The sequence below is a fragment of the Callorhinus ursinus genome, unplaced genomic scaffold (assembly GCF_003265705.2).
Source record: "Callorhinus ursinus isolate GAN/ISIS: 27379988/994484 unplaced genomic scaffold, GSC_fseal_2.0 scaffold15, whole genome shotgun sequence".
Lineage (NCBI taxonomy): Eukaryota > Metazoa > Chordata > Mammalia > Carnivora > Otariidae > Callorhinus > Callorhinus ursinus.
This window is the reverse complement of record NW_027397077.1, coordinates 2,570,414-2,595,944: the sequence shown is the minus strand read 5'-3', so window position 1 is coordinate 2,595,944 and position 25,531 is coordinate 2,570,414. Positions and strand designations below refer to the sequence as shown.

Sequence of the window (25,531 nt, the reverse complement as noted above, 5' to 3'; positions counted from 1 at the left end):
TCGGCAAAAGGAACTCAGCATCTGTGAAGGCAACTGACCCTGCTGCCACCACCTGCCTCCGACAGGGCTGTATGACCATTCACCTGCCCTCTTCTCCCTCATTCTTGGACATCCATAAGTCCCAAGGCTTCTTCCTATTATCACTGTGACAAACATTATTAGACCACACTGGGAGCTTCTAAGGCTTAAGAATGACCAGCCCCACTTCAGAGGAGACAATGAGCTTCACGAGGGTGGAGTAAATGGTACCAGGGCACATGGGGATGTGAGTGGAATCAGGCTGCTGGACACCCATTTTCTTTTTCCCACCTGCTACTCCCCTCAGATTCACAAAATACAATTCACATGCTCATCCCTCTGAAAAAACAAAAAACAAAAAAGCCACCTTGGAAATCTCTTGCCATCAGGCCAGCTCTCCTTTTTCTTCAGGGCACTTTCTGCTGAGAAAAGTCTGCTCAAGGTCTGACTTTTGCTTGCCCCACCTGGAGTCACAAAGCACCACCCCCTCTTCGTCCCACTGTTTCACCAGGCTAGGTAGCCACAAGGGACATGACGGGATCCCTCAGGCCAGTGTGCTTGCCATCCCCCCCAACCTTCCAGGTTTGTTACGATTCTGGTATAGACTATTTTCAATACAGCAGAGAAATGGCTGCAAGATATAAAGCAAAGCAAATGAAAGCAGTTTTAGCATAGCAGAAGGCTGGTCAGAGCCCTCACGTACTTCACAGGTGAAACACTTAAATGATCTGCTACAGCAGCCAAGACACCAGTCACAGGATGAGGAGTCTGTCATCATGTGACAAAGCACTAGCAGGAAGACGTACTGAAGAGGTATCAGAAACTTCAACTGCAGGGGCGCCTGGGTGGCTCAGATGGTTTAGCGTCTGCCTTCGGCTCAGGTCGTGATCCCAGGGTCCTGGGATCGAGTCCCGCATCGAGCCCGCTCCTCCCTCTGCCTCTGCCTCTGCCTCTCTCTCTCTCTCTCTCTCTGACTCTCATGAATAAAACATTTAAAAAAAGAAAAAAGAGGGCACCTGGGTGGCTCAGTCGTTAAGCGTCTGCCTTCAGCTCAGGTCATGATCCCAGGATCCTGGGATCGAGTCCCGAGTCGGGCTCCCTGCTCGGTGGGGAGTCTGCTTCTCCCTCTCCCACTCCCCCTGCTTGTGTTCCCTCTCTGTCAAATAAATAAATATAATCTTTAAAAAAAGAAAAGAAAAAAGAGAAAAAAAGTTCAACTGTAGATTGAAACCAAATAATTTCAAAATAAGAAAGTGATCTGCTTAATCTACAAATCTGCCCAATTCACACATGTGTAAAGAGTTCATGACTGCTAAAGGATGAGTGTTTACAGGTGCTTACTTCACTGACTGTACATAGTGGCTTTCTGGTTCCTGTCAGGGCCACCATATCCCCAAGAAGGCAGGCACTACCCACTGAGAAAGAGACAGACAGCCCCTACATGACCAGAGGAAGGTGTTATAAAGGCAATGGCCAGGTGGCTTCTCACCTGTCATCAGGCTGGCTTACACTAGGCCCCATGTGAGCTGGGTCTCTCTGGGAGTTAGAAACAGGACACCCAGAGTGTGTCACTCTGATAGCCCAGCATTACCTAATGAGTTTTAGAAGTATAGGTGAACCCCTCAAATTTCAATTTCAAACCTGGGATAAAGATATGGTTCAGAGTAAAGGCAGGCAGACAGAAAGAATTGGGATGAGGAGCCTACAGGGAAGGGATAAAGCAGAGAATGACACAAGAGCGGCCACAGCTAAGACAGGGAAGGAAGAACAGAACCAGGAACAGATTTCAGAAGGAACATACCTCTTGGTTCCCATACACTAAACATGCTAAGAAAAGCATACAGGCCATGGAGATTTCTAGTTGGAGCTGCTCCCCGAGACTGCCCAGCCTCTCCTGGAAGTTACCCAGCAGTAAAGACAAAGAATTAGCAAGTAAAAGCAGCAGCCAGGCCACAACAGGTGCTGCGGAGGGCCTAGGCTCCAGGGAGCCTTCCACAAGAGTGCAGGAGCCCCCAGACTCTGGGAAGTGGTGGTCACACGGAAGGAAATAGGCTTTTGGCTAAGGGACTTCCAAAGCTCTCACATGTAAGGGGGGGCGGCGTTGCAGGGATCCAATCCCTATGAGGAAGTTTGTCAGAGAGCCAGGGTGAGGGCCACAACCACACCTACCCAGGCTGTGCAAGAACCCAAGCCATCACACCCACAGCTGTGTCACATTCACCCAGCTCACTCAAGAACACACATTCCAGCAGACAGCTGGCCAGGCCAGGCACAGCTGTGATGGAGCATGGTCCTGAGAACAGAGTAGGTGGGGGTTCAAGTCAGTACATGGCTGGCGAAGACCCCATTTCCATCCCCACACGGGCAGCCAGGGCAGCAATGATCACTCTTCTATCACCGTGGGAAAGAGGTAACAGTCACACAAGCAAGCCAGGACCTGGACCCAGACCTCTCTATAGACTCCATGGCTAAATTTGTAAAGAATGATGATACCAAACTGAGAATGAAGCAACTGAATCCCCATACCTGTGAGTAACACAGTCCAGACATTTTGCAGGGGGAAGGCCTGGCAGTTTCTTTAAAATAATTCAACATGCACGTATTCTGTGACCCTGCAATTCAACCCCTAAGTATTTAGCAAGATAAATGAAGGACTAATGCCCACGCAAAGACCTGTAGGAATTATCACAGTAGCTGCACTCACACCAGCCCCAAATTGCAGACTGCCTGGTGTCTATGGACAGGTAAGTGGGTACAGTGTGCCTAACCACACAGGAGACATTCAGCAAAATGCTACATACAACAGGGATAAATCCCAAAGCACATGGAGTGAGAGAAGCCAAACCCCACTGAGCACATGCATGATTCCGCTTCTAGAATCCATTTCTGAGAAGAGGCAAGATTAGTCTAGGGTTAGAGAATATACCCTTCTTGACTGGAAATGTATAAATGGCTCCTTTTTATGGTGACTACTAGGTTCTGTATCCTGATAAGGCTTTGGACTACACAGGTGAAAAACACACCAGGAGAGACTCGCTGGGCTTTACTTCCTCACAGGGCAGGGAACCCCAGTTTTTATTCTTCCTCTCACAAGAGGCTGCTTGTAAAGAGCATCTGCCAAACAACAAGAACTCAACCTGTGACCTAGGGAGTCATCTTGGATAAGTTAAGGGATGCAGCCCTCTACCTGCAGGCCCCATTTCTACATAGAACAGAACAAGGCCATCCACATAATCCCACATTATAGACAATAGGCAGCTGCACCATCATGTTACTTTCAGATTCATTTTTGCTTTGTAAGAGAACTCAGGCATTGACATGAGTGTGGGATGATGTGCCCGAACACAACACACCACTCCACGACAACCAAGCCCTGTTTTACTACCAAATGAGTAGTGACGTCCCTGGGCATAGAAGAGGTGACTAGTTTAAAGATGTGTCATCCCCATGACACCCTTGGTGAATGCCAAAATCTCTAAAGAAAGATGGGACAGTAATTCTGTCACATCAAGAACACCAGCTTTAACAAAAGGGCCCTGCTTTTGCAGGCCTGGTAAACAGAGGGTGCTTTTAGTGCATTTTTAGTCTGTTTAAGTTCGCAAGTGCTTGACTGAGGGAGGTGGAAAGCCAGAAAAACTAAAGCCAAGAATAGCTCTAATGGCTCAGATGTTACTGCCAGTAGGCCACGGACCCTCAGTGGCAGACAGGAGCCCCTTCTACCCAGAGGGCAGGCCCTTGGTCCGAGTGAAGCCCTGACCTGTAGCAAATGAGATGCATGATGCAAAGAGGGATGGGGAGAGAGGAGGGAGACATGCAGCTACCCACAGGCCACACACCCCAATAGAACCCAGGATGGGAAGTCATCAGAACATCTGCCCCACATCCACTGAGGCCCACGTAGCAGGCTATTGAGAAGTGGAAGCTGGCCTACTTGTCTGTCCCTGCCTCACCCATGGGACCCAGGGAGCCTCAGCTGTTTCCTCCCAGGTAAAATGAGGAAGTAAAGACAGGTCTGCTTTGGTGCCTATGGACTTCCATCCTCAGTGAGCCATACCCCTTAACCTCTGGTCTTTCCCCAAGACCTCTGCACAGTTTCATATTACAGTACACCAGAAAGTAGCTGTGATCAGCCCTACCCTTTCTATCCCCAAGGACCACCACAGTGCAGGCCACAGAGTCAGCCTGGTCCTGGCCTGTTAACAACCCAGGGAGGGCTAATGTCTCAGAAAAAGGCATATACAAACACGTTTTCAGTAAAGCATGGGGGTGGCTGTTCATGGAGCCCCCACCCCACAAAGGCCCAGAGTGACAAGACACCCAGTCCTTACCTTTCAGGGGCAGAACCTCTAAAGAAGAGGTTCATGTTTTATTGAGTTAAATGCTCCTCCACCCAAAAGGAGGGGGGAAAAAGGTTATTTATCACTTGTGTAAAGTGTTAACTGCAACTAACATTGGTCATATTACACAAATAATCCCAGATTATTTCTAAAGATCAATGACTTGTGAAACAGAGACTCTCTATAGGAAAGTACAGTAGAATCTACTTATCACAGAAACAAAACAGAGAACCCAGCATAGCTTCCTCTGCCTGCCCCAACTCTAGCCTCTTCCAACAGTCCTGACTTGGGGTGGGGTAGGGGGAGGGAAGGCATGTGCCCATGACCTTTGGGTTGGTCTCACAAGTCTAGCAGACTCAACTTCCACCTCTGTGAATTTCTGTTTTCTATGAGCACGTTTATAGATGCCAGAACAGAAACCAAACTATTTTAACCTCATTAATTTTTTTAAATGTCCATATTGAGGTATAATTTACATACCACTAAGATTCATTCACTGTAGTACAATTCAATGATTTTTAATAAACTTAGAATTGTGTAACCATTACCACAATCCAATTTTAGAATACTTCCACCACCCCCCAAAAGTTCCCTTGTGCCCATGAGATGTTAATCACTGCTCCCAGCCGCCCCCACCCCCGGCCTCAGCAACCATTGATCACTGTCGCTATAGTAAGTTTGTTTTGGACATTCCCTGTAGATGAAATTATACAACATGCAGTCTCTGGGTCTCTTCTCTCCCCACCAGCATGGCTAGTCTGAGGTTTATCCATGCTGCAGCATGAATCGGGAGTTCATTTTTAAATTTCTGAATAGTAATCGACTGCATGGATATAGCATGTTTTATTTATTCTTGCTTGGCTCTCTGGATTGTTTCCATTTTTTAGTTATTATGAATTATGCTGCTATGAACACCCATGTACCTGTCTTTGTGTGGACACTTTTTCATTTCTCTTGAGTATGTTCCTTGGATAGAATGCAGGGTCATGTGGTAAGTTCATTTGTAACTTTGTAAGAAACTGCAGAATGTTATGCCATTTTACAGATGGCATACTTTAGCAAATTATGAGGGTTCCATCTTCTCCATATCCTCGCCGACACTTGTTACTGTCTTTTTTTTTTTTTAAATCAACCATCCTTGAGACTTGTTTTATGGCCCAGCATTTGGTCTACCCTGGAGAATGTTCCATGAGCATGTATAAAGACGTTTTCTGTAGTCACCAGCTACTCTATAGATTCCTGTTAGGCCAAATGGGTCGACAATGCTCTTCAAGTCTTCTAGAACCTTACCAATTTTGTTTAGTTGCTCTACCAACTGTTAAGAGTGGAATACTGAATTCTCTAACTATAACTGATAAATTGTCTATTTCTACTATCCTATCAGTTTATGCCTCAGATTTTGGGGCTCTATTCTTAGGTGCATATACATTTATGACTGGTACGTCTCCCCGGAATATTATAAAATGTCGCTCTTTGGTTCTAGTACTATTTTTTCATCTTAAAGTCAATTTTATCTAACACTGATAATAGTCACTCTAGCTTTCCTATGGTTACTTATGGTATAGCTTTTCCCATCATTTTACCAAAGGATAAAAGCATCCTTAAATCTAAGAAGTGTCTTTTACAGACAATATATAATTAAGCTGGATCTTGCTTTTTTTTAATCTAGTCTGACAATCTCCGCCTTTATAATTGGGGTGTTTAGACCACTCACATTTAACACAATAATTGATATGACTGTATTTACATGTGCCATTTTGCTAGTTGTATTCCACACACATTCTTTTTTTTTGGTTCCACTGTTCCTCGCTGACAGTCTTCTTTTGTGTTAAACATTTCTTAGTGTACCACTAAATTTTTCTGATTTCTTTTTTATTATGAAGTTATTTTTCTTAATAGTTGCTCTAGAGATTATAAAAAACATCTTATTAATTTACCACAATCTGCTTCAAATTACTAATTTGATTCTGGTAAAAAGTAGAAAAACTTTACCCCAGTGGAGCTCCATTTCATTCCTCCTGTTTTGTTTGTCTGACATATCTGTCACCATTATAAACACAACAGATTTTTGTATGCCTTTGGTCAATTTCCAGAGAGGTGAATGGTTATTTTTGTCTATTATGACCAATGTTAGTTGCAGTTAACACTTTACACAATGTTATGTGTTTTAAGAAGAAATGAGAATAAAGTCTTTTATATTAGCCCACATATTTACCATTTCCAGTGCTCTTTTCTTCCTGGGAACCTAAATTACCAACATGTCATTTTCTTTCAGACTGAAGACTGGCAGGTCTGCCAGTGACGGATTCTTTTGGTCTGTATCTGAAAATGTCTTTTTTGCCTTTTTCTGAAGGAGTTCTGCTGGACACAGAATTCCAGGTTGACAGTTTTCTTCTTTGAGTACTCTGGATATCATTCAACTCCTTTTGGTTTCTATGATCTTGGGTGAGAAGCTGGCTGTTAATCATATTAATGCTCCCCTGTATATGATGAGCCCTTTTTCTCTTGCTACTTTTAAAATTTTCTTTTTCTCTGGCTTGTAACAACTTGACTATGATGTGTCCAGGTATAGATCACTTTGTATTTCTGCTACTTGAGGTTTGTTGAGCTTCTCGGATGAGTGAGAATTCTCCTCACATATGTTTTTGCCCATTATTTCTTCAAACAGTTTTCTGTCTTGCCCCAATCATGACTGCAACCTTGGGCTAACAGAGTCATTGTCCTTCCCCATTTGCCCATCTCTAAGACTGTCACTTCAACCAATAAGGCCACGGGCCCAGGGCTGCTGCCCAGAACTCTCTTAAATTGAATGAGCCTCATCTCACTCCTGCAGAGAAGGGGTTGGTCTTCACAGCCTGTACCTGACAGGCAGAAGTTCCCTAGTAGTAGAACTGGGGAGAGGGCATGAAAGGAGCACCAGGCTAAATGCCACAGATTCTCCCTATTCTTACCCAAAGTTCAGTAGTTCCTTAAGCACAAACACTTCTCAGATTATTGTATGCCTCTGGTCAGTTTCCACAGTGCTGAAATGACTGACATTTTTTGGGCAATTTCGTCCTGTTTTATAGCTGTGGGTGGGTGGGGTTGAAAATCTCTCCTCACTCAATCACTGCTGGAAATTACCCTCCAGCTTTGATTTATTTTGAAAATAAAATACACACAAAGTGGGAGCCTAGGTCAGAAAAGCCGCCAAAGATGGAGAGGAGAAACGTAGAGAGGTGAAGAACTGACTTTTACCCTTTTGTCTGCCTATGTATGCTACACATCACCCCAATATAGTTTAAAAAAAGTTTTATCTTGGTCATTTTAATTTACCAGCCACTTCCTTAAAGAAAATTATCTCTCCTAGAAGCCACCAGAAACTCCCTTTAATCTTCAAAAAGCCCAATTTGAGTCATAAAACAGCATAAGGGGCGTCTGGATTAAATGTCTGCCTTCAGCACAGGTCATGATCCTGGGGTCCTGGGATCAAGTCCCAAGTCTGCTTCTCCCTCCCCCTCTGACCTTCCCCCTGCTCATGATTTAACTTGTGTAAAATGAGTAAAAAAAATCTTAAAAAAGACAGCGTGAAAGAAAATGAGGCAGTTGTAAAACAGAGCCAAACAGAAATTCTAGACACAGAATACTATGCAACAATGAAAATGAACTAACTACTGCTAAACTCAACAACATGGGTCAATCTCACAAACACAATGTTGAATGAAAGCAAGCAACGGGTACAGACTGCATAATACCATTTATTTAAAGTACAAAACCAGGGGCGCCTGGGTGGCTCAGTCATTAAGCGTCTGCCTTTGGCTCAGGTCATGATCTCAGGGTCCTGGGATCGAGCCCCCCATCGGGCTCCCTGCTCAGCAGGAAGCCTGCTCCTCCCTCTCCCACTCCCCCTGCTTATGGTCCCTCTCGCTGTGTCTCTCTCTGTCAAATAAATATTAAAAAAAATAAATACAAAACCAGGAAAAACTAATCTATGCTGTTAGAAGCCAAGAAACTGGTTACCCTTGGGGTAGTGACAATAAGCAGGCATAAGGGGGCTCCAAGGTTGTTTCTTGATTCTAGCTACAGGGATGTGTTCAAGTTTGTGAAAATATATCAAGTGGCACCATTCTGTACTTTTCAGTATGTGTTCTTTATCTCAATTAAAAAAACAAAAATGAAATTCTCTCAGAACCATCTAAAATTGGCGTGTTGGTCTTATAAGATTCAGTGAACCTGAAGCCAAAGAGCTTCAACCCAACTAAACTATGGTTAGTACAGCTGTGCCTTTTGATCTGCCCAATGTGGGATTTCACACTAACCTGGGAACCAATGGAACAACCATACCGTGATACAGGGAGGTTCCTAAAGGGATGTTCTCAAGCCAGATGCTCTTAACAAGGATTCAAAGACTGCCTATTTCTAACACAGATACTGGGGCCACGCACTCCAGAACAGATTACAGTTTTAGAATGGCTGTGGGGTATACCTGATCGTATGATTTTTGCCAAAATTCAAAACTGTACTTCTCAAATTAAACAGAATATTCTATGTGGGAACTCAGGGACATACTAGCTCTACATGTGGACATTTTGAGTGAAGACTGAAGGATAGTTGCCACCAACACTTCCTCCCCACACTAGGACCAATTCTGGGTACACATCTGTCACCCAATAACCTGCAAGGCAGAGATTATCACCCATTTTACTGATGAAGAAACAAAGACTAAGACCATCTGCACAAGATCAGTCAGGGAATATGATGTGACCCCAACTCCGCCTGCCGGCCACCAAAGCCAAACTCTTTCCACACTCTCATACTGCTCCATGAGTGTCCTGGGGCATCTCCAGTCCTGTAGGATCACCCCTGCCCTGTGTGCCTGGGTTAATCTATGATCCCTGCTCCCTCGCATCCTTTGTGTCATAAGGATATCATCCCCATCAACCTCAGAAAACATCACATTGTCCAAGTGACCTTGGGTTGGAAGCCAATAGGTATAATGGAGAAGTCTGGAAGCAAGAGGCCCAGAGGCCAAATGTAGCCCCAGGCTATATCAACAGAAAGATCTGGTAATCTCTCCCTCACAATCCACTGGGCTGCCCTGCAGAGGAGAAAGGTGATTATAGAAGAAAATGCACACCAGGAGCCCAGGAACACAAGAACCCAGCAGATCTTCACAAACATGGGCTCTTCCTCCTCCTCAGCTACCTGAGACAGCCCCTGAAACACTACTGAGGACCAAGTCAGACAGAGGGAAAGGAGGCCCAGACTTACAATTTTATTTCTGAAACTTTCAAAGAGGCCTCTGGTTTTAGAACAGGGACAGCAAAAAGCAGAGCCAGACAGAAAAAGGCCTTTTGGGGTAGTAGAAACAGAAAGTACCCCCACCCCACTTTGAATGCTTCCCCAATAGAAGGGGTTGGATTTTCCTATTTATCTCAAAGAGGTTAAGAATTGTAAAAGCTGAGAAATGTCAGGCCAGATGACCCCTGAAATCCTTAGGATTCTGAAAATCTGGACTCCAAAATGAATTTAACATGAAGACTGCAGGGTGGAGTCATCCCTGTGTGGGTTAGTCAACACTCATGGGAAGAGAAGGTGCTCCCAACTTCCCTGGCTCTGCACCTGCTACCCTCACCCTCACTCCCCCACTCCAGGCAAACAGACACGGAAAGGGGTCTGTAGGGGAGGACTAGGGGGTTAGTGAGGGAGGGCCAGGAGGCCATGCCTATACCCACACACCCACCGTGGCATATCTGGCTCATAAGACATCTAGGTGTGAACATTCTGGAGAGAATGGTTCTCTCACCAGAGCTCCAAGGGTTAACAGTGACAGCAGATGCTAGGCCCAGATTTCTCTTTACAAGAAAAGAATGTTTCTGAGTGAAGAAATTGGGGGGAAGGAGGGTATGACAGGAACGACACTGAGTCTTAATTCTTTCAAGTTTTTTCCTTAAGAACCTCACAAAGCTGAGGATCAGGAAAACTACTCTTGAAAGTAATCAGTACTAAGGAGAAACCAAAACACACCACAGAAGATGAACAGAGTGACCTCCTCCTTCATAATGTGCTGCCTATAAGGAGTGGTGGCACATGTGCGAGGTATCCCTGAGCTGGCCTCCAGACTCTGCCCCCAGCCCAATGACCCAGAAAAAGTGTAGAACCCCTGCCCTCCTGAAACCCAGATCTACAAAGCAAGGAAATATATTCAAATTAAAAAATCCAAGTTTTCCTACAAACCAAAAGCACCAGTTGAACAGACAACAGGTGTGAAGACTTGCTGCCTTACAGGAGAGCTGATGGAGAATACTACCCCTCCTCTTGTGAGAATCACACCCTCTGCCACTGACATCCAGGCCCCAGTGGGGAGGTCTGTCCAGGACAGCACAGTGATGCCAGGACTGGAACCCACAGCCATCTCCACCATAACTCACCCAAAGCTGCTTCCTGCAGACCTGAAGGGAAGCCTCATCCCCATCTCCTCACCACCTCTTCACACCCAGGAGACCTGGTTCCAGGTTCCTCCTGCTCACCTGTATGAGGTACGCATGTCCACGGGCCCGTCACCCGCCTGCCCTTCGCATCTGCCCATGGTCGTCACCTCTGCCCCCCTCAGCAACCCTTGGGCTGGGGCTGCTCCTGGCTCAGGCGTCACTCTCATGTCTCCGTCAGTGTTTAAATCTGAAGACAACAATCCTCTCTCCATTTTTATTTTCTTGCTTTCCACATCATCCTCTGCTGGGTCCCGTTCAAGCGCTCGTTTCTGACTCCGTGTTCGGCATGCTTCTTCAGTCATTCTGAACTTTGGGAGAAGGAGAAAACATGACATTTAAACTTGGCACAACCAAGTTGCTACCTTCTTAGAAACTTCTCAGTGTCAGCTTGGAGAGTTTTCCTTGCCACATGCTGTTAGCGGAAGTAGGCATAACAAATGCAGGACCCACAAAGTATGCCCAGGACCTTTCTTCACTGCCTGGGGAAGGCTGGGCAGGATCAGTGGAGCATCTGGGGAGCTGAGACATGTGGGGACCTGGATAGGAACAATGGAAAGTGGCTGCTTATCAGAAAGAAAAGGAATTCTCTATGCTCCAGACTCAAAAGCAAATAGAGGAAAACTGTTCTAGATCTGAACTCCCTGCCTATGGGATTCGGAGTACCTGCCCTGGATTGGAGGTGTCTGGAATCCAGCAAAGGGAGACCACGCTGTCCCAGGAGCAGGGTCACTGCCCAGGTCCAGCCCCGCACTGCACTGACTCAGGTTGACCCTTCTTTTCCCCTTGACTGAGGGACAGCCTCCTCACTCCCTGCTCACCTCTGGGGGGTGAGAGGTGGGGGTCACGTTTAACCCTCTGACTGCCAGTAAGGTAAACTTTGAGTGGGGTGAGAGCTGGCCTGTCACCGTGCCAGCACCGTGTACCTGCAGCACACACATATCTTGATTTAAAGAAAGAAAAGAAGAAAAAAAACAGCTGAGTCAGTTTTTGATCCCATGACATCACTGGGCTCCACATGACCCTTCCCAGGATTCAGTCTGAGAGACAAAGCACTTTCCAGAAAACCAGTCTGAACCGGTTCCAGACAACAAGCTGAAGTGTTGTTAACCCTCACGGAGACAGGACGGAGGACAGCGCAGTGATGTCTGTCTGCAGGGAGGCTGCTGGCATTCCACAACAGAGTCTGGGACACAGGCGCTCGCTCTTAAAGGAGCCACTCCAAGCCCAGCCTTGATGTCCCAACAAGGCAGGACACAGGAAATAAGACTGTAAGAGTCAGGATCTAAAAAGCCAAGCCAGAGTTCATGAGGGGACAAAAAAGAATTTAGCTGCCAGGCTCTAGTAGAATTCCCAAAGTGCCAGTTCTACACAGGATAATACGCATTCACACCTACCAACATGGGGCCCATTGAGGAATACACGACGGGCCCCTCAGAGAATCTCAATTCATACCTGTGGTGTGCCTACACTGAAGGCACCTGTGTCCACAGGCACAGGCTCTACCTGTGTCCACAGGCAGGGCACCTGGCACCTCAGTTTCCTCACCAGTGAGTATCCTAGGAGGCCTGTCCTGGACAGGGCCAGTCATCCCCAGTCCTGGAGCCCACCTTCTGGGAGGCTGGGGGCAACACGGGGCAATGAAGGGGCCACATCATCATATATGGGACACACTCCTGAGATGACTCACTCACAATCTTCTTTAGGAGCCAATTCCACAAATGAGCAATAGTGCAGGGCCTTGCCCAAGTGGCCCCTTTGGTAGACTTAAAGTGAAAGGAAGGAAATGGACAGCTGCTTCATGCTCCTGGCTCAGAAGGCAGAGTGTCCCATATACACTCGTTAGGCCAGTGTGGCCTGGCCAGGGCACTCAGGTTATCTGCTCCTACAGGCAGTCCAAATGGGTCAAAATGAGCAAGTCTCCTGGTGGTCATGTCACCCCCACAGTGCTCCCCACCCATGCTAAAGGAGGGTAGGGCTGGAGAACTCTGAAACTCAAGGGCATAGGAAATCAACAAGACCTCCATCTGCCCCCAATCCCTCCTGGCATCCTAGCCTGTGCCTGCCGCCCACCCTGTACCAACTGCTCAGTCCCAGTCACCCCTCAAAAAAAACCCCATCCCCGCCTCCCATTCTCTGTGTGGATATGGTCTCCTAACTGGCTCAGAGAAAGCAAGGAATGCCCCCTTGTCCCTCTTAGCCTAAAGCTCTATGGCTTCTGTCCTTTCCTATGCCTTCACAACAAACCCTGTCAGCCTGCTCACTGAGTCTATCAGTCCCGTCTCTGTGAGACTGCAGATAAGTCACTGCCCTGAGTGTCAGTCACCGACCCCTCCCTCACTGTGGGCACATGGGTCATCTTTCCTTGGGGACTCCTAAAACAGGAGCTCCTTGAAATTTGGGAATTAGACAAGAGGAACAATTTCAGTAGCTGCCTTGGACAGCAGGTAGCTGTGCTCCCAGGACCAGAAAGGAGCTTGTCAAGATCAAAGAGGAGAGGAGACGAAACCAGAAAAGAGGGAAAGAGGGCCCCCACTAGAGTCAGAAGAAATTCTGTCCCTAAGGGAAAAGCTCCCAGTCTGGCCTGGTACACACTGGAGAAGAGGGAATGAGGTAGATACAGAGGATGCCCTCCCAATACTGTACTCAAACTCCCCCATGCTTCTCCACTCTGCCTCTGCTCCATCTTGGCACCCTCACCCACACACCCACCCACCCACCCTGCCAGCCAGCACAGTCTCTGGCCTTGTAAGCTCCAGGCTCCAATCCATGAAACTCATCCAAACCCAGACCCTACATGAAGTCCTTCCTCTCAACTGCCCACAAAGATAAGGAGAAGGGGGAGAACCAACAACCAGATTGCTGTGTGCCAGGTCATCAGACTGGCAAGGTAGTGCCCACGTGACCTCACTTCATTATCACTGGTGTAAAACAAGCAATGGCAAAGAGCCAGAGCAGAGCCTCACACCCACAGGGCTGCTCCTTCCAGCCCCAGTGACCACCCTGGGTCATAGGGCCCCCCACAGCACCCCAGTTTGGGTAGCTGATCAGGGTCCCCAGCAGAGGGCACGGAACATAGCCTGTTTATGCTCTGTGTGCAGTGTCAGGGTAGCTCACTCTGAAGCTGAGGGGCTGTAACCCTGCCAACCCTAGGCCCAGAAATAATAGCCATCCTGGCAATGCACACATGCCCTGCCCCTCCAGCTCCGTGTCCCTCCAGCTCTGGTGGGGGATTCTTGGGGCGGGCGGGGGGGGGGGAGCAGCTACACACCTCCCCCACCACAGAAAGGACCAGCATAGCTGGAGGGGGCACGGGGCTGACCAAGGCAGAAGGTGCCTCCAGCTCTGCACCCCACCCCCTGCCACGCCTTGGGTGGTACCTACTCCACACCAAGGTGGTTGCCTTAGAGGCCACATGGGGCATTTGCTCCCAGGGAGGGCAGGTGCTGGTAAAGAGCAGCTCTCCCCTCCTCTCAGCATGAAGGACCAGTAGCCCCCGCACTTTAGGGCTAGCGGCCACCACCCTGCAGGCATGAACCCAGGATCCAGCCACAAACCTATAGGGAAGAAACCAGCCTTGAGGAATGAAGCATGACCTACAATCTCTGCAAAAAAGCAGTGAGGAGGTACATCAGAATACTTTCTAAAGAGCAGGTGACAAGGCTGGATTACTGTGATAGCAAATTAGGATCTGCTTCAAAATCCCTGGCCAGTAAGGGTAGAATGAAGGGAAAGACAAGAGAGGTTCTACCACAAGCCCATTCAGGAATGGCCAGCCCACAAAGAGCAGCTTTCCTCCTGAAGGGGGATCCTGTGCTGGCACTACATGCAGGCAGGGGCAGATCCTGACAGCAGCATGCCCACTGTAAAGATGAGGCTCCCAGGACTGCAAGGCGGCCTAAGGCACAGGATGCTACCCAGGAAGCAGGGCTAGAACCCAGGTGGCCTCAGCCCCTCCTTCTCACTCTCTGCAAACACAACCAAGCCAAGCAGAGCCTGCTCTAATACATCCTCAGACAGGGCTGGGAGAGCAGAGAGGTGGGCAAGATGAAGCCCAGATCTTCCTCACTCCAAGAAGGGAGGTTGCAACCACACTAGAGGCTACACAGGCACAGCACAGAGCAACCCCAGAACAAAGGGGCCACCAAATCATAGGTGGAATGACAACATGGAGCTTTGGGTCGGTGCAAATTGTAATTGCCTCTACCAAAAGCTACTTTAAAGATTTTATTTATTTATTTGAGAGAGAGAGAGAGAACACACACATGCGGGGGAGGGGGGTGCGGTGAAGAATCTCAAGCAGACTCCACACTGAGCATGGAGCCTGACATGAGGCTTGAACCCACAACCCCAAGATCACGACCTGAGCCAAAATCAAGAGCCGTCTAACCAACTAAGCCACCCAGGTGCCCCTACTTTATTTTAATAAAATGCCACTGTCTAACTGATCTGAGAACCTCAGGAGAAAAACCTGTCTAAAACAACTCCAAAGGGGTGAATGATGTAGAAACCAGAATTTTTAAACAAGACTCAGGAGACCAACGGAAAGCACCTGGCACAAGCTGAGCACACACCAGTAAACGTCTCTTGATGATTAAAAAAAAAAAAAAGTAAATAAACACAAGTCATGGAGCCATAACCCTAAGGCATTATCATTACTACTATCTGTACTTGGAAGCGTTATTTATACTACGCTGTTACTAACACACCAGCAGGAATACTACCAGTAACATTCCTGTTCCAAGCATGAGAAAAGTGCTTAGCAATACATGTTTGGGAGAAATGACCAGGCTGATGCTCTGAAAAGTGGACCTGGGGTGCTCTTTCCAGAGCTCAGAGAAGAGTAAGCATGAGGAGGTGGGGAAAGAGGGTACTAAGTGTGGCCTGCCCTCAGGGGGAGCATGGATGGGTGGGGGGAGATCCAATTTGTTCTAAAGGATCATCTGGCTGATCTGGGGATAGACTAGAGCTGGGGTGGTGGGGGGAGCAGTCTTGGGAGGCTTCTGTATCTTGTGGATCAGGATGGGAAGGAGACTGAGCAGTGAAGGAAACATGACCAAATACTAAGTATACTTTAGAGGATACAGACAACACAACATGCCAACAGCTGGATGGGAGGCAAAAAAGATCACTTTGTTTTGTTTGTTTTTGCCTGAGCAACTGGAATGATGGAATTGATCTTCTGAGATGGGGAAAGAGCAGATCTGAGAGAAGGCTGGGAGTGGGGTAGTTTGGACATGCTGAGCATGAGTCTACCAGACCCACGCAGGGAGAATGAGGAGCATCTGCTGACAGGTAGAGGCCTGCACATGGCGCAGCCACTGTCTTCAGTAGCATAGGGCACCCCTTCCTGTCAGGAAGGAAGAAGGGCCTGTGATGCATCCAATGCCAGCTGGATGACAATGAGATCCAGACACTGGCCTCACTTGGCACTAGCCAATCTCCACACTCAACACAGAGGCTCTGCTCGGTGGGCAGTTCCATCAGGACTCAGCTGGGCACCCACCACCAGAGTGCCCCAGAGCAGATGCACAGTGCACGTGGATGTTTGTGTTGTGGTGGTCCTGAGGCTGGGGCTGTGCTGCCCCCCTGCACGGCCTCCCCCTTGTCTCCTGCCTGAACCCAGGAATCCTATCCACCCTCCCCAACAGCCTGAGGAAGCTCAGAAAGATGAGTCCCAGACCTGTACACCCTCTACCCACCCTCTGGAGGCTCCCCACATTCTTGACAGTCAAACCCAGGCACCTGAGAAGGGTCCAAGGAAGAGAACAGCTAAGCTGTACTTTGGTGCCAGCAGCCTCTGGCTGACAGGCAAATGTCTTCCCTTCCAGAACACAGACCTCACTCTGTTCAAGTCCTGAGCCACTCCCTGATGCATCTCTCTGAGCGACAGTAGCAGAGATGCAGTGGCTGTGTTCTGGAAGGAACTCATACTAGAGACGCCAGTTCTCAAGTTTTAAACGTCAAACCCTCTTAAGGCCGAGTATAAGGGATGCAATTTAACTTGGGAAATAGAAGGATGATTACAACAGCCAGCCTCTACTATCAGACACAACCGAGAACAGAAACCAGATCTCAGGGAACTGGCTGAGGGAGATTGTTACTCTTTGAGCCTCAGTTTCCCTACGCATACCTCATAGACATACTACGTGAAGAGACACACAGTGATGTTAGAAATAACTTGAATAAGAAAATCAAATTGCAGAATAGTATAATACCATTCACATGGCTTAAAAAGGCTTTCTTCAGAAAAAAATACTGAAAAAGCTTATTAAAATCAAAAGTGAAAGAAATTGGGCTAAAAGCCACAGCACTCATTTCTGAGGAATAAATTAAGACACTTTCACTTTCTGTATTAAATATTTCTGTATGAAATTATTTCTCCTAACGATGACTTCATATCAGTCTTATATTCAAAGAACACAAAGATAAAATGGAGAGCTAGATAAAGTAACACTCCAACATGCAGAGACTGAAAACTGAAAGGACAAGTGTAGTGGGAGTGAGACAAGGGAAGAGGGCCCTTTGGAGGGAAGTGCCCCCAGGCCATAGGAAGGGTGTTCTGTAATATAGGGAAATCACAAGGCTGGCTCCTCCAACAAGCAGAACCAAGAACATAAGACAAATATGCAACCGTCACTGGACTGAGAGGGGATGCTGCTTCGACCTTGCCATCCATTATTAGCAAGTGTCTATGCAGCTTAAGAGTTCACCCTCTGCGTCACTGAAGAGACTTTCAAGCTCTAAGCAGTAAACCCAAACCCTTCAGCTCATCCCCACAGCCCACCTTCTACCTGGGCTGCCAGTTGTGAATTGGCTGCCAGGCCACGGCATCAGTGTGGGCTCACTCTCAGGGAGCTCCTCATGAGGACTGCCCACAGCAACAATCCTTATACTACTCAGCAGCTTCATCTCTTTTCCAAGCTTCTTGCTAAACTCTTCCATGTAAGAAACTTCATTTTCCCATTCACCTTCATATTCAGTGTGGAGCCTGAATGAATTTCATGTAGCCTCATGAAATGTATGATTCCTGGGGTTTGCCCTATAGGTCAAAATGAAGCAAACAAGTACTTTCATTAAATACTCTGCATTCAGGGGTGCCTAGGTGGCTCAGTCATGATCTCTGGGTCCTGGGATCAAGCCCCATGTCAGGCTCCCTGCTCCGCAGGAGTCTGCTTCTCTTCTCTCTCTCCCTCTGCCCCTTGCCCCGGCTTGTGCTCTCTCTCAAATAAATAAAATCTTTAAAGATTTTTGTTTTAATTTATTCATTTGAGACAGATACAGAGAGAGCATGAGGAGGGAGAGAGACAGAGGGAGAGGGAGAAGCAGGCTCCCTGCTGAGCCAGGAGCCCGATGTGGGACTCAATCCCAGGACCGTGGGATCATGACCTGAGCTGAAAGCAGACGCTTAACCATCTGAGCCACCCAGGCGCCCTCAAACAAACAAAATCTTAAAAAACAAACAAACAAACAAAAAACCAAAAACACAAACCTCTGCGTTTGGACTTGTACAGAGAGAGTCTCACAGACTGAGGCTGAGAAACAGGAATCTGGGGAGATGGTCTAGGCAGGAGAGGGCCAAGCCACTGAGGGAGGGTCTCAGGCAGAGGAAGGGAGCCACATGAATCCTGTGCTACAGGTTTGCTCAAAAGGAGAACTAAGTCTTACTACTCACTGACTGAAGCTGGATTCTTAACCCTTAGGGATCTGAAAACCTAAGATATTCCAAAAATACAGGTGTTTTCTCTCTTGTACACCATCAAGAAGGCACTAGGCCCAGCTGCCTGGCTAGGAGCTCCCTGGGCCTTCAAAGACCTAGACTAAGAGGATGCTAGGGAGACCCTCCCTGCAGCAGTCTTGTGACCAGGGTGGGGGTACACCCACACATGCTGGGGGGTGATAGCTGACACTCACCACTCACTCAACAAGCCTCTGCTTGTGGAAGATGAGCATGTCACCCAAGGTGGGGAAATCCAAGTCTAGGTAGGCGAAGAGTCTGGGCCTGAAACCAGGTCCACCATTCCTTTCTACCTGGCACTCTCACAAGCTGCCCACTGTGAACATTCCACTACATAGTCAAAAGGCCTTTTGTTAAATCAAGTTTAAACAGTTTGTTTTCATCTAGAGTGACAAGCACATGGTGGGGCTAAAATGATGCTTGTGCTAGTAAGGAATAAGATAAAACAGCCATCCTCAAAGGAGAGGGAACTGAGCCTGAGGAAACTAAGATTTGCCCTGCCCAGGGCCAGGCCAGGGAAGACCCTGCAGCCAGAAGCTAAAGGGACACCCCACAGTCAGATGTCACCACCACCCACCAAGTAACAGGCAACATGACAGCTGGGCCTCAGTGTCAATGTTCCTGTATGTCCCTAGCCCTGGAAGAGAAGAATGCGGGCCACAGAGCAGACAGACAACAGATACCTGATGAATGAACAAATATAAGTTTTATGGAGAGGAGCTCCCAGTAGGGGAAAGGGGGCTGGTCCAGACACCTCAACCCCATTTCAACACTGAGATCCTCAGATCATGACCCAAGTTTACTGCTCCCCTGTTGTTAACAGAAATGTGGGGTCTTCCTACTTTTAAGGGCAAAACACCTAACACTGAGCTTTTACGTCACATGGATCACCTCAGATGATCCTCATAACCACCTGTGAGGTAAGTGTCATCAACTGCCCCCACCTTACAGGTGGAGAAACTGAGGCAGGTGGTAGTCAGACAGCAAATGGGTGAGAGATGCTGGGAACTGAAGCCCATACTCCAGGCAGTCCCAATTGAAAGACCCCATTAACCACCCAGAGTCACATCTGGGTGAGGTTTCCAAAGGATACTGGGAGCTTCTCATAAGTACGAAATTGGGCTTGACCTCTCACCTACAAGGTCCAGATGAGATATTAATGACTACAATTTTATGTTGTTGAGTGAGATGTTTTTGATGTTTGCTTTCTAAGTACAGTAAAAGTTCTGCTGGTGCACAACATATATGCATTTCTAAAAAACCACGGCATACTGCAAAATTATGCAATAAAAACACAGGGCTATGGGAACAATAGGGTTAGGTACACAACACCCCAAAACTTCATCATGACATAAAGACAGGAACCTGATTTTTAAATGGTAGCACGTTAAACAGCCAAGAAATACACAAATGCTACCTGAAGCTTGACCCCTCACCTGAGGGAAGACCTGGCATTTGCTGTGGCTGTTTTCTGAGTTACTGTGACATGCTGGAAGGAGGCTGTGTGACCCCAAGAGAAAATGGTATGGCCTAGAGGGGGCCTGGTGCATATCTGAGGTGTGTGCATTTCCATTTTGTGTACTGTCAGGTGCTCTTTTAGCTGGGAGCAATTTTCTGGATTCACCTAGTGCAGGAGTTGGCAAACTTTTTCTTAAAGGGACACAACACAGTAAATATTTTCAGCTCTGTGGGTCATTCTGTTTCTGTCCTGATTACTCAGCTCTGCAGTTGTGATAGTACGTCCTCAAATGGGCACAGCTGTGTCCCAACCAAACTTTATTTACCAAAACAGACCACCAGCCTGTGGGCCATAGCTTCCCAACCCCTAGCCTGAACCTGGCATTTCTCCTGGACAAAATCATACGTAACCACACACAACATATGAGTCGTGCTTTCAACTCTGCCCTAATATATCAAGTGTTGGAACAAATATGCTTTTCCAAAATAAGTGTTATCAGAGAATTGACTACAAAGGAAAACAGGTTTCTAAAAAGGACTTGAACATGTAAATTCAATCTGAGCCCAGGACTCAAGGTTACCCCTTTTGACAAGTCAAAAGAAATTTAGTTTCAAAAAGTGCTGAGTGCAGAGAGCTCACCAAAGGGTCAGCCTGTCTCACTATATGGGTCAATTTTATACCATCCTAAAAGCCCTACACACTCTCAAGATAAATAGGTCCATCGTATAAGGAAATTATGTGCTATAAACTCAATTACTGCAGTGGCTGAAACCTTAACCCACTTACAGAGAAGCAAGCGGTTCCTCAGCACTCATGCCTGAGCATCAGACCAAAGCTCTAAGGAAAAGCACAGGGATGTGAAGGACCTTGATGGGCACAGGGCTGGGAGGGGATGGGCTGGGGTGAGTCCTTCTTGAAATAGGGATGTTTGGGGCACCTGGGTGGCTCAGTCATTAGGCGTCTGCCTTTGGCTTGGGTCATAATCCCAGGGTCCCAGGATCAAGCCCTTCATTGGGCTCCCTGCTTGGCGGGAAGCCTGCTTCTCCCTCTCCCATTCCCCCTGCTTGTGTTCCCTCTCTCGCTGTGTCTCTGTCAAATAAATAAAATCTTGAAAGAAAAGAAATAGGGATGTTTGAGCTGGGACACAAAGTGACTTGAGCACACTGGGTCTGATTTGCTGGAGGACCAGGGGGTCCTTGGGGATGTCCTGTAGTAGGAAGGGAGCTGCAGGGCCCAACTTCTCCAGGTGACCGGGACTTTCCTTCACCCTTGAGGGCTAGGAAGAAAGGGGTCATCTGTGCCAGGGAAACTTCATGAAGGGGGGGTGGGGAGCACCCCTTCTGGGGATCAGGAGGATGCAGATCCATACCACAGTGCCTCCAACTGCCCCACTCTAGGACAGGTCCTGGGCAGACAGGCAGCACTGTCATAGCCTTGCACCCTGTCCTGCCCCACAGAATTGATAGAAATCTCTCTGCAATCATGATCTTCACTTGGTACCTTCTGCCTGCAGCTGCAAGAGAACCCCAGGGACCTTCCTGGGGACCTGTCAGGGGCTTAGACTCCACTTAGTCACCACTTTGGTCCTTCAATTCTCCTGACCCTTATGTGAACACTGGGCCTGACTGGTGGGCATATCACTTCACCCCCAGCCTGGTAGTGTCCTATCAATCCCACATTGGGACTGCCTGGGCCTGGGGTCTCAATACAGGTTTTCTGAACCTTTGGCTTTGTGTTAAAAGAAGTGAACACAGCTCACCAGGTGGACAACCACTTTATAAAAATGAGACACATGACCCCACGAAATTCTTCTTTGAATCCTGTTGAAGGGGCTTAGTCACTCTTTGGGCTTCTCCCAAGTTGGACAATCTATCAACCTCCAATGGCCATAGTGCCTGGGCTCTGGATTCTGGGGAGGCGGAGGGCAGTGAGAAGAGAGGGAAAGGGACAAGTAACACATAACCCCCCAGACTTGGGATCATTTGACTCCACTCAATGGACACCTTACTGGTAGGAAGACATGGAAACGGGGGCACTGACAGTTACCTCCCAACTCCACAAAGCTGCAGCACACCAAGCAACTTTGCACTACAAATATACATGTATGTGCACCCACACTCATGCATACTCATAGACACATGCACCCCCACACATGCACAGAGTTTTTATCCCCTCCTCCCACTTCCAAATCTTGCCCAATTATCTCAGAAAAGGTCTTTCTCTGTTCAATTCTGAGCAAACGATCAGCATTTATTATGGGTGATCAGTGTCCATTCAACTTCTGATCCACCTATCTCAAAAAGGAAAACCCTGAAGTATGAAAATGAGATTAGACACAGGGGCCAGAATCATCAACTTCTAAAGCACATGAAGAAACCCAGAGCCCTACGGGGCCTCACATGAATCCCCATGCACCTCAGCCACTTTAGCCCACACTTCCCCAACCCCTGTCCAAGACAAATGATTTCATACCTGGCTGGATCAGCAGAGCATTTTCAAATCACCAGCACTGCAACCATGTTCATTTCTACTACTTTGTGCATATTGTAAGTTAAGATTCCAGAGAAGGCAAAACCTAACCACTCTTTACTGTTGTTTATCTGAGTAATGCCTAAACCCAGAAGGGAACTTCTGCAGCACAAGAAGCCTGGTCAGTTACTAACTACCTAGGACAGTCCATCATCTCCTAGTTCACAGCCTGTCTGGCCCAGCAGGATGTGGATGCTGACAGGCTCCTAACAAATGCTGATACCACACCAGACAGTGACCTCTCCAAGGGACCAGTGACCCAGTGGTGCCTGCTCTGTGGAGGGTAGGAGGAAGAGTAGCTCAGGGCCCCCACCTTCATGGGAGCACAGACCTAATAAAGGCTGTGAAATGCATGTGCTAATCACCATTTTATTACAACTCAAAACCAGAAAAGAAGTTCACTCTGCTGGTGGAAGGGAAGAATTGAGAAATGCTTCATTTGAGCTGGGCCCCAAGGGCAAAATCTGGACTTGTAAAGAGAGAGGGAGGAAAAAATGATAGAAAAGATGAAGTGGCAAAATATATAGGTGTGTGAAAACCCATCTCCAAAAAAAGGAAATGAAACCAAATAAAAAGAGATCAAGACTTTTTATTTATTTATTTTTAAAAGATTTTATTTATTTGACAGAGAGAGAGAGACAGTGAGAGAGGGAACACAAGCAGGGGGAGTGGGGAAGGAGAAGCAGGCTTCCCGCTGAGCAGGAGCCCAATGAGGGGCTCGATCCCAACCCGAGCCGAAGGCAGACGCTTAAGGACTGAGCCACCCAGGCACCCCAGATCAAAACTTTTAAACAGTTGTTTTTTAAATGGGATGAAACTATGTAGAAGGAAAAGGAATCCTTGGACCACTTACATTCAGTGTGAGAGGCTCTCCGTGATGGCAGGGCCTCCCATGGACTTCCCTGGGCACCCAGGTACCCTTCAGGAGTTGAGGGACTGGGAGAGGGGTGGAGGTCAGGACCAGCCATCAGCCTGTGAGAGTGAGAAGGGCTAGAACCTGTAACTGGATCCTAAAGGACAGGGTGGGAGGAGGAAGCCCTAAGAGCTGTGAAATGGAAGAGTATGCTCCAAAGACAAATATACACAACTTAAATCAAGTGCCTCCAGTCACTCCATCAAACAAACCAATCTGAGCACTGGCACTCTCTTCAGGGGATGACCTCTCTGCTCCTAGCCCCTACAAGGCTCTCCACCTAACCCTTCTGGGAAAAAAACGCCATTTGTAAATGCAGTGCTCAGCTTGGACCAAGAACCAAAAGGGAAGGTTAAGTTCAGGAGCATCTCAGCCTCCTCCTAACAGAGCACTTCAAATATTCCAGGTGTGCCCACACACTGCACTCCATCTGAAATGCTAATAACCCATCAAATATGTAAGCCTGTTACCACCAAGGGGGTGAGGGTCATCCGAGACAGGCCACAACATCATCTATCTAGTCACCTCCAGCCCTTGGTTCAAGAACCATCCAGAGAAACAGGTTATTAAGACTGAAAAGAGTAAAAAGAACTGGCACCTCTGGTTTTCACATTTACAAATAAACACACATTTACAATCTGATTTTGTTAAAGTGGAGGACTTGTAAATGATGTGATGTCTCTGAATTAATGCTTTTGGGGGATATATTTAACAAAGTTAAGCTGGACAGGAGGAACTTTAACACACTTAAGTGGTGACCATCAACATTTTTTATTTATTCATTTATTCATTTATTTTTAAAGATTTTATTTATTTGAGAGAGAGAGACACAGCTAGCAGGGGGAGTGGAAGAGGGAGAGGGAGAAGCAGGCTTCCCACGGAGCAGGGAGCCCGATGCGGGGCTCAATCCCAGGACCCTGGGATTATGACCTGAGCCGAAGGCAGATGCTTAACGACTGAGCCACCCAGGCATCCCCAACATTTTTTTTTTTTAAGATTTTATTTATTTATTTGACACAGAGAGTGAGAGAGCACAAGCACCGGGAGGGGCAGAGGGAAAGGGAACAGGCCCCCCGCTGAGCAGGGAGCCTCATTTGAGACCTGATCCCAGGAACCTCGGGATCATGACCAGAGCCTAAGGCCACCACTTAACCAAATGAGCCACCAAGGTATCTGACCATCAACATTTTAAAGACAAAACCTTAATGGTCCTCAAATTCCTAAACACAAATCCCACACAGACTGCACAGTAAAGAACACAGCACTCGTAGTAGTTCACTCCAGCACAGTGTGTGGGAATAAAGCAGGGTTCAGGACAAGTCATCTCCAGAAAATAGACAGTCACAAGGCCGGCCTGCTGACAGTTCACCAGGCTGCTCAAACTCGCACGCGGGATGTGCAGTGCCAGGCCTGGGACATCAGGTCCTAGACCTCAACTTCCCTCCCTGGAGTCATGGGAGAATGGGGGGGGCACTAAAGAAAGCACAGATCCTATCCTGGAAAGACAGTGTAGGGTATATATTTTTATCTTCTCTCAGACACAGCCAATCTCCCGCAAACATCTGAAAACAGGGAATAATGTGGATCACACAGATCCCCCTCAACTACATCTGCACCACAGCCCCATACCTTGGCTTCTGAGCACCCCTTCCCAGAGACATGAGATGAAAGCCAGTCTTCATCTCCAGCCATAGGACACAGTAGGGAGAAAAGTGCACCTACACTGATCATATGTTAAGAAGGGAAAGACAGGTAAAAAGTGTCTTTAAAACTAGAGTAGCTCCTTCAGGCTCACACTGGAGATAAGAACTTGGCTTTTGTGTTTGCTCTCGAAGTGCCCAGTGAGCACCTAATACCACCCCCTGGAAGTGGCTCCCCACAGGCTTCTGACCCACCAGCAGCCAGGGCCGTTGGGCAAAAGCCCAACCCTGCGGCCAGAAAGAAAGAGATGCTGTTGCAGGAGCACACAACACAGAAACAAAGGTACTGCCTGTGAAGGGGAATCGGAGCAATATTAAATGTCCACAGGGAAAACAGTAGCCAGGAGTCCCCCTGGTGCAGGATGTCACT

At 47.6% G+C, this 25,531-nt stretch overlaps 1 protein-coding gene across 6 annotated transcripts in view; it reads right to left on the bottom strand.

Annotated features, from left to right (window-relative positions):
- GATAD2A (GATA zinc finger domain containing 2A) overlaps positions 1-25,531 on the bottom strand; it is a 102,377-nt gene that overhangs the window by 25,614 nt on the left and 51,232 nt on the right. For 4 of the 6 annotated variants that reach the window (XM_025884698.2, XM_025884694.2, XM_025884695.2 and 1 more), the window contains exon 3: positions 10,865-11,133. The exons of 1 other annotated variant lie outside the window; for it this stretch is intronic. In XM_025884698.2, the coding sequence (XP_025740483.1) occupies positions 10,865-11,133 (269 nt within the window). The remainder of the gene's footprint in view (positions 1-10,864; positions 11,134-25,531) is intronic. One more of the 6 variants, XM_025884697.2, reaches the window with a different exon arrangement.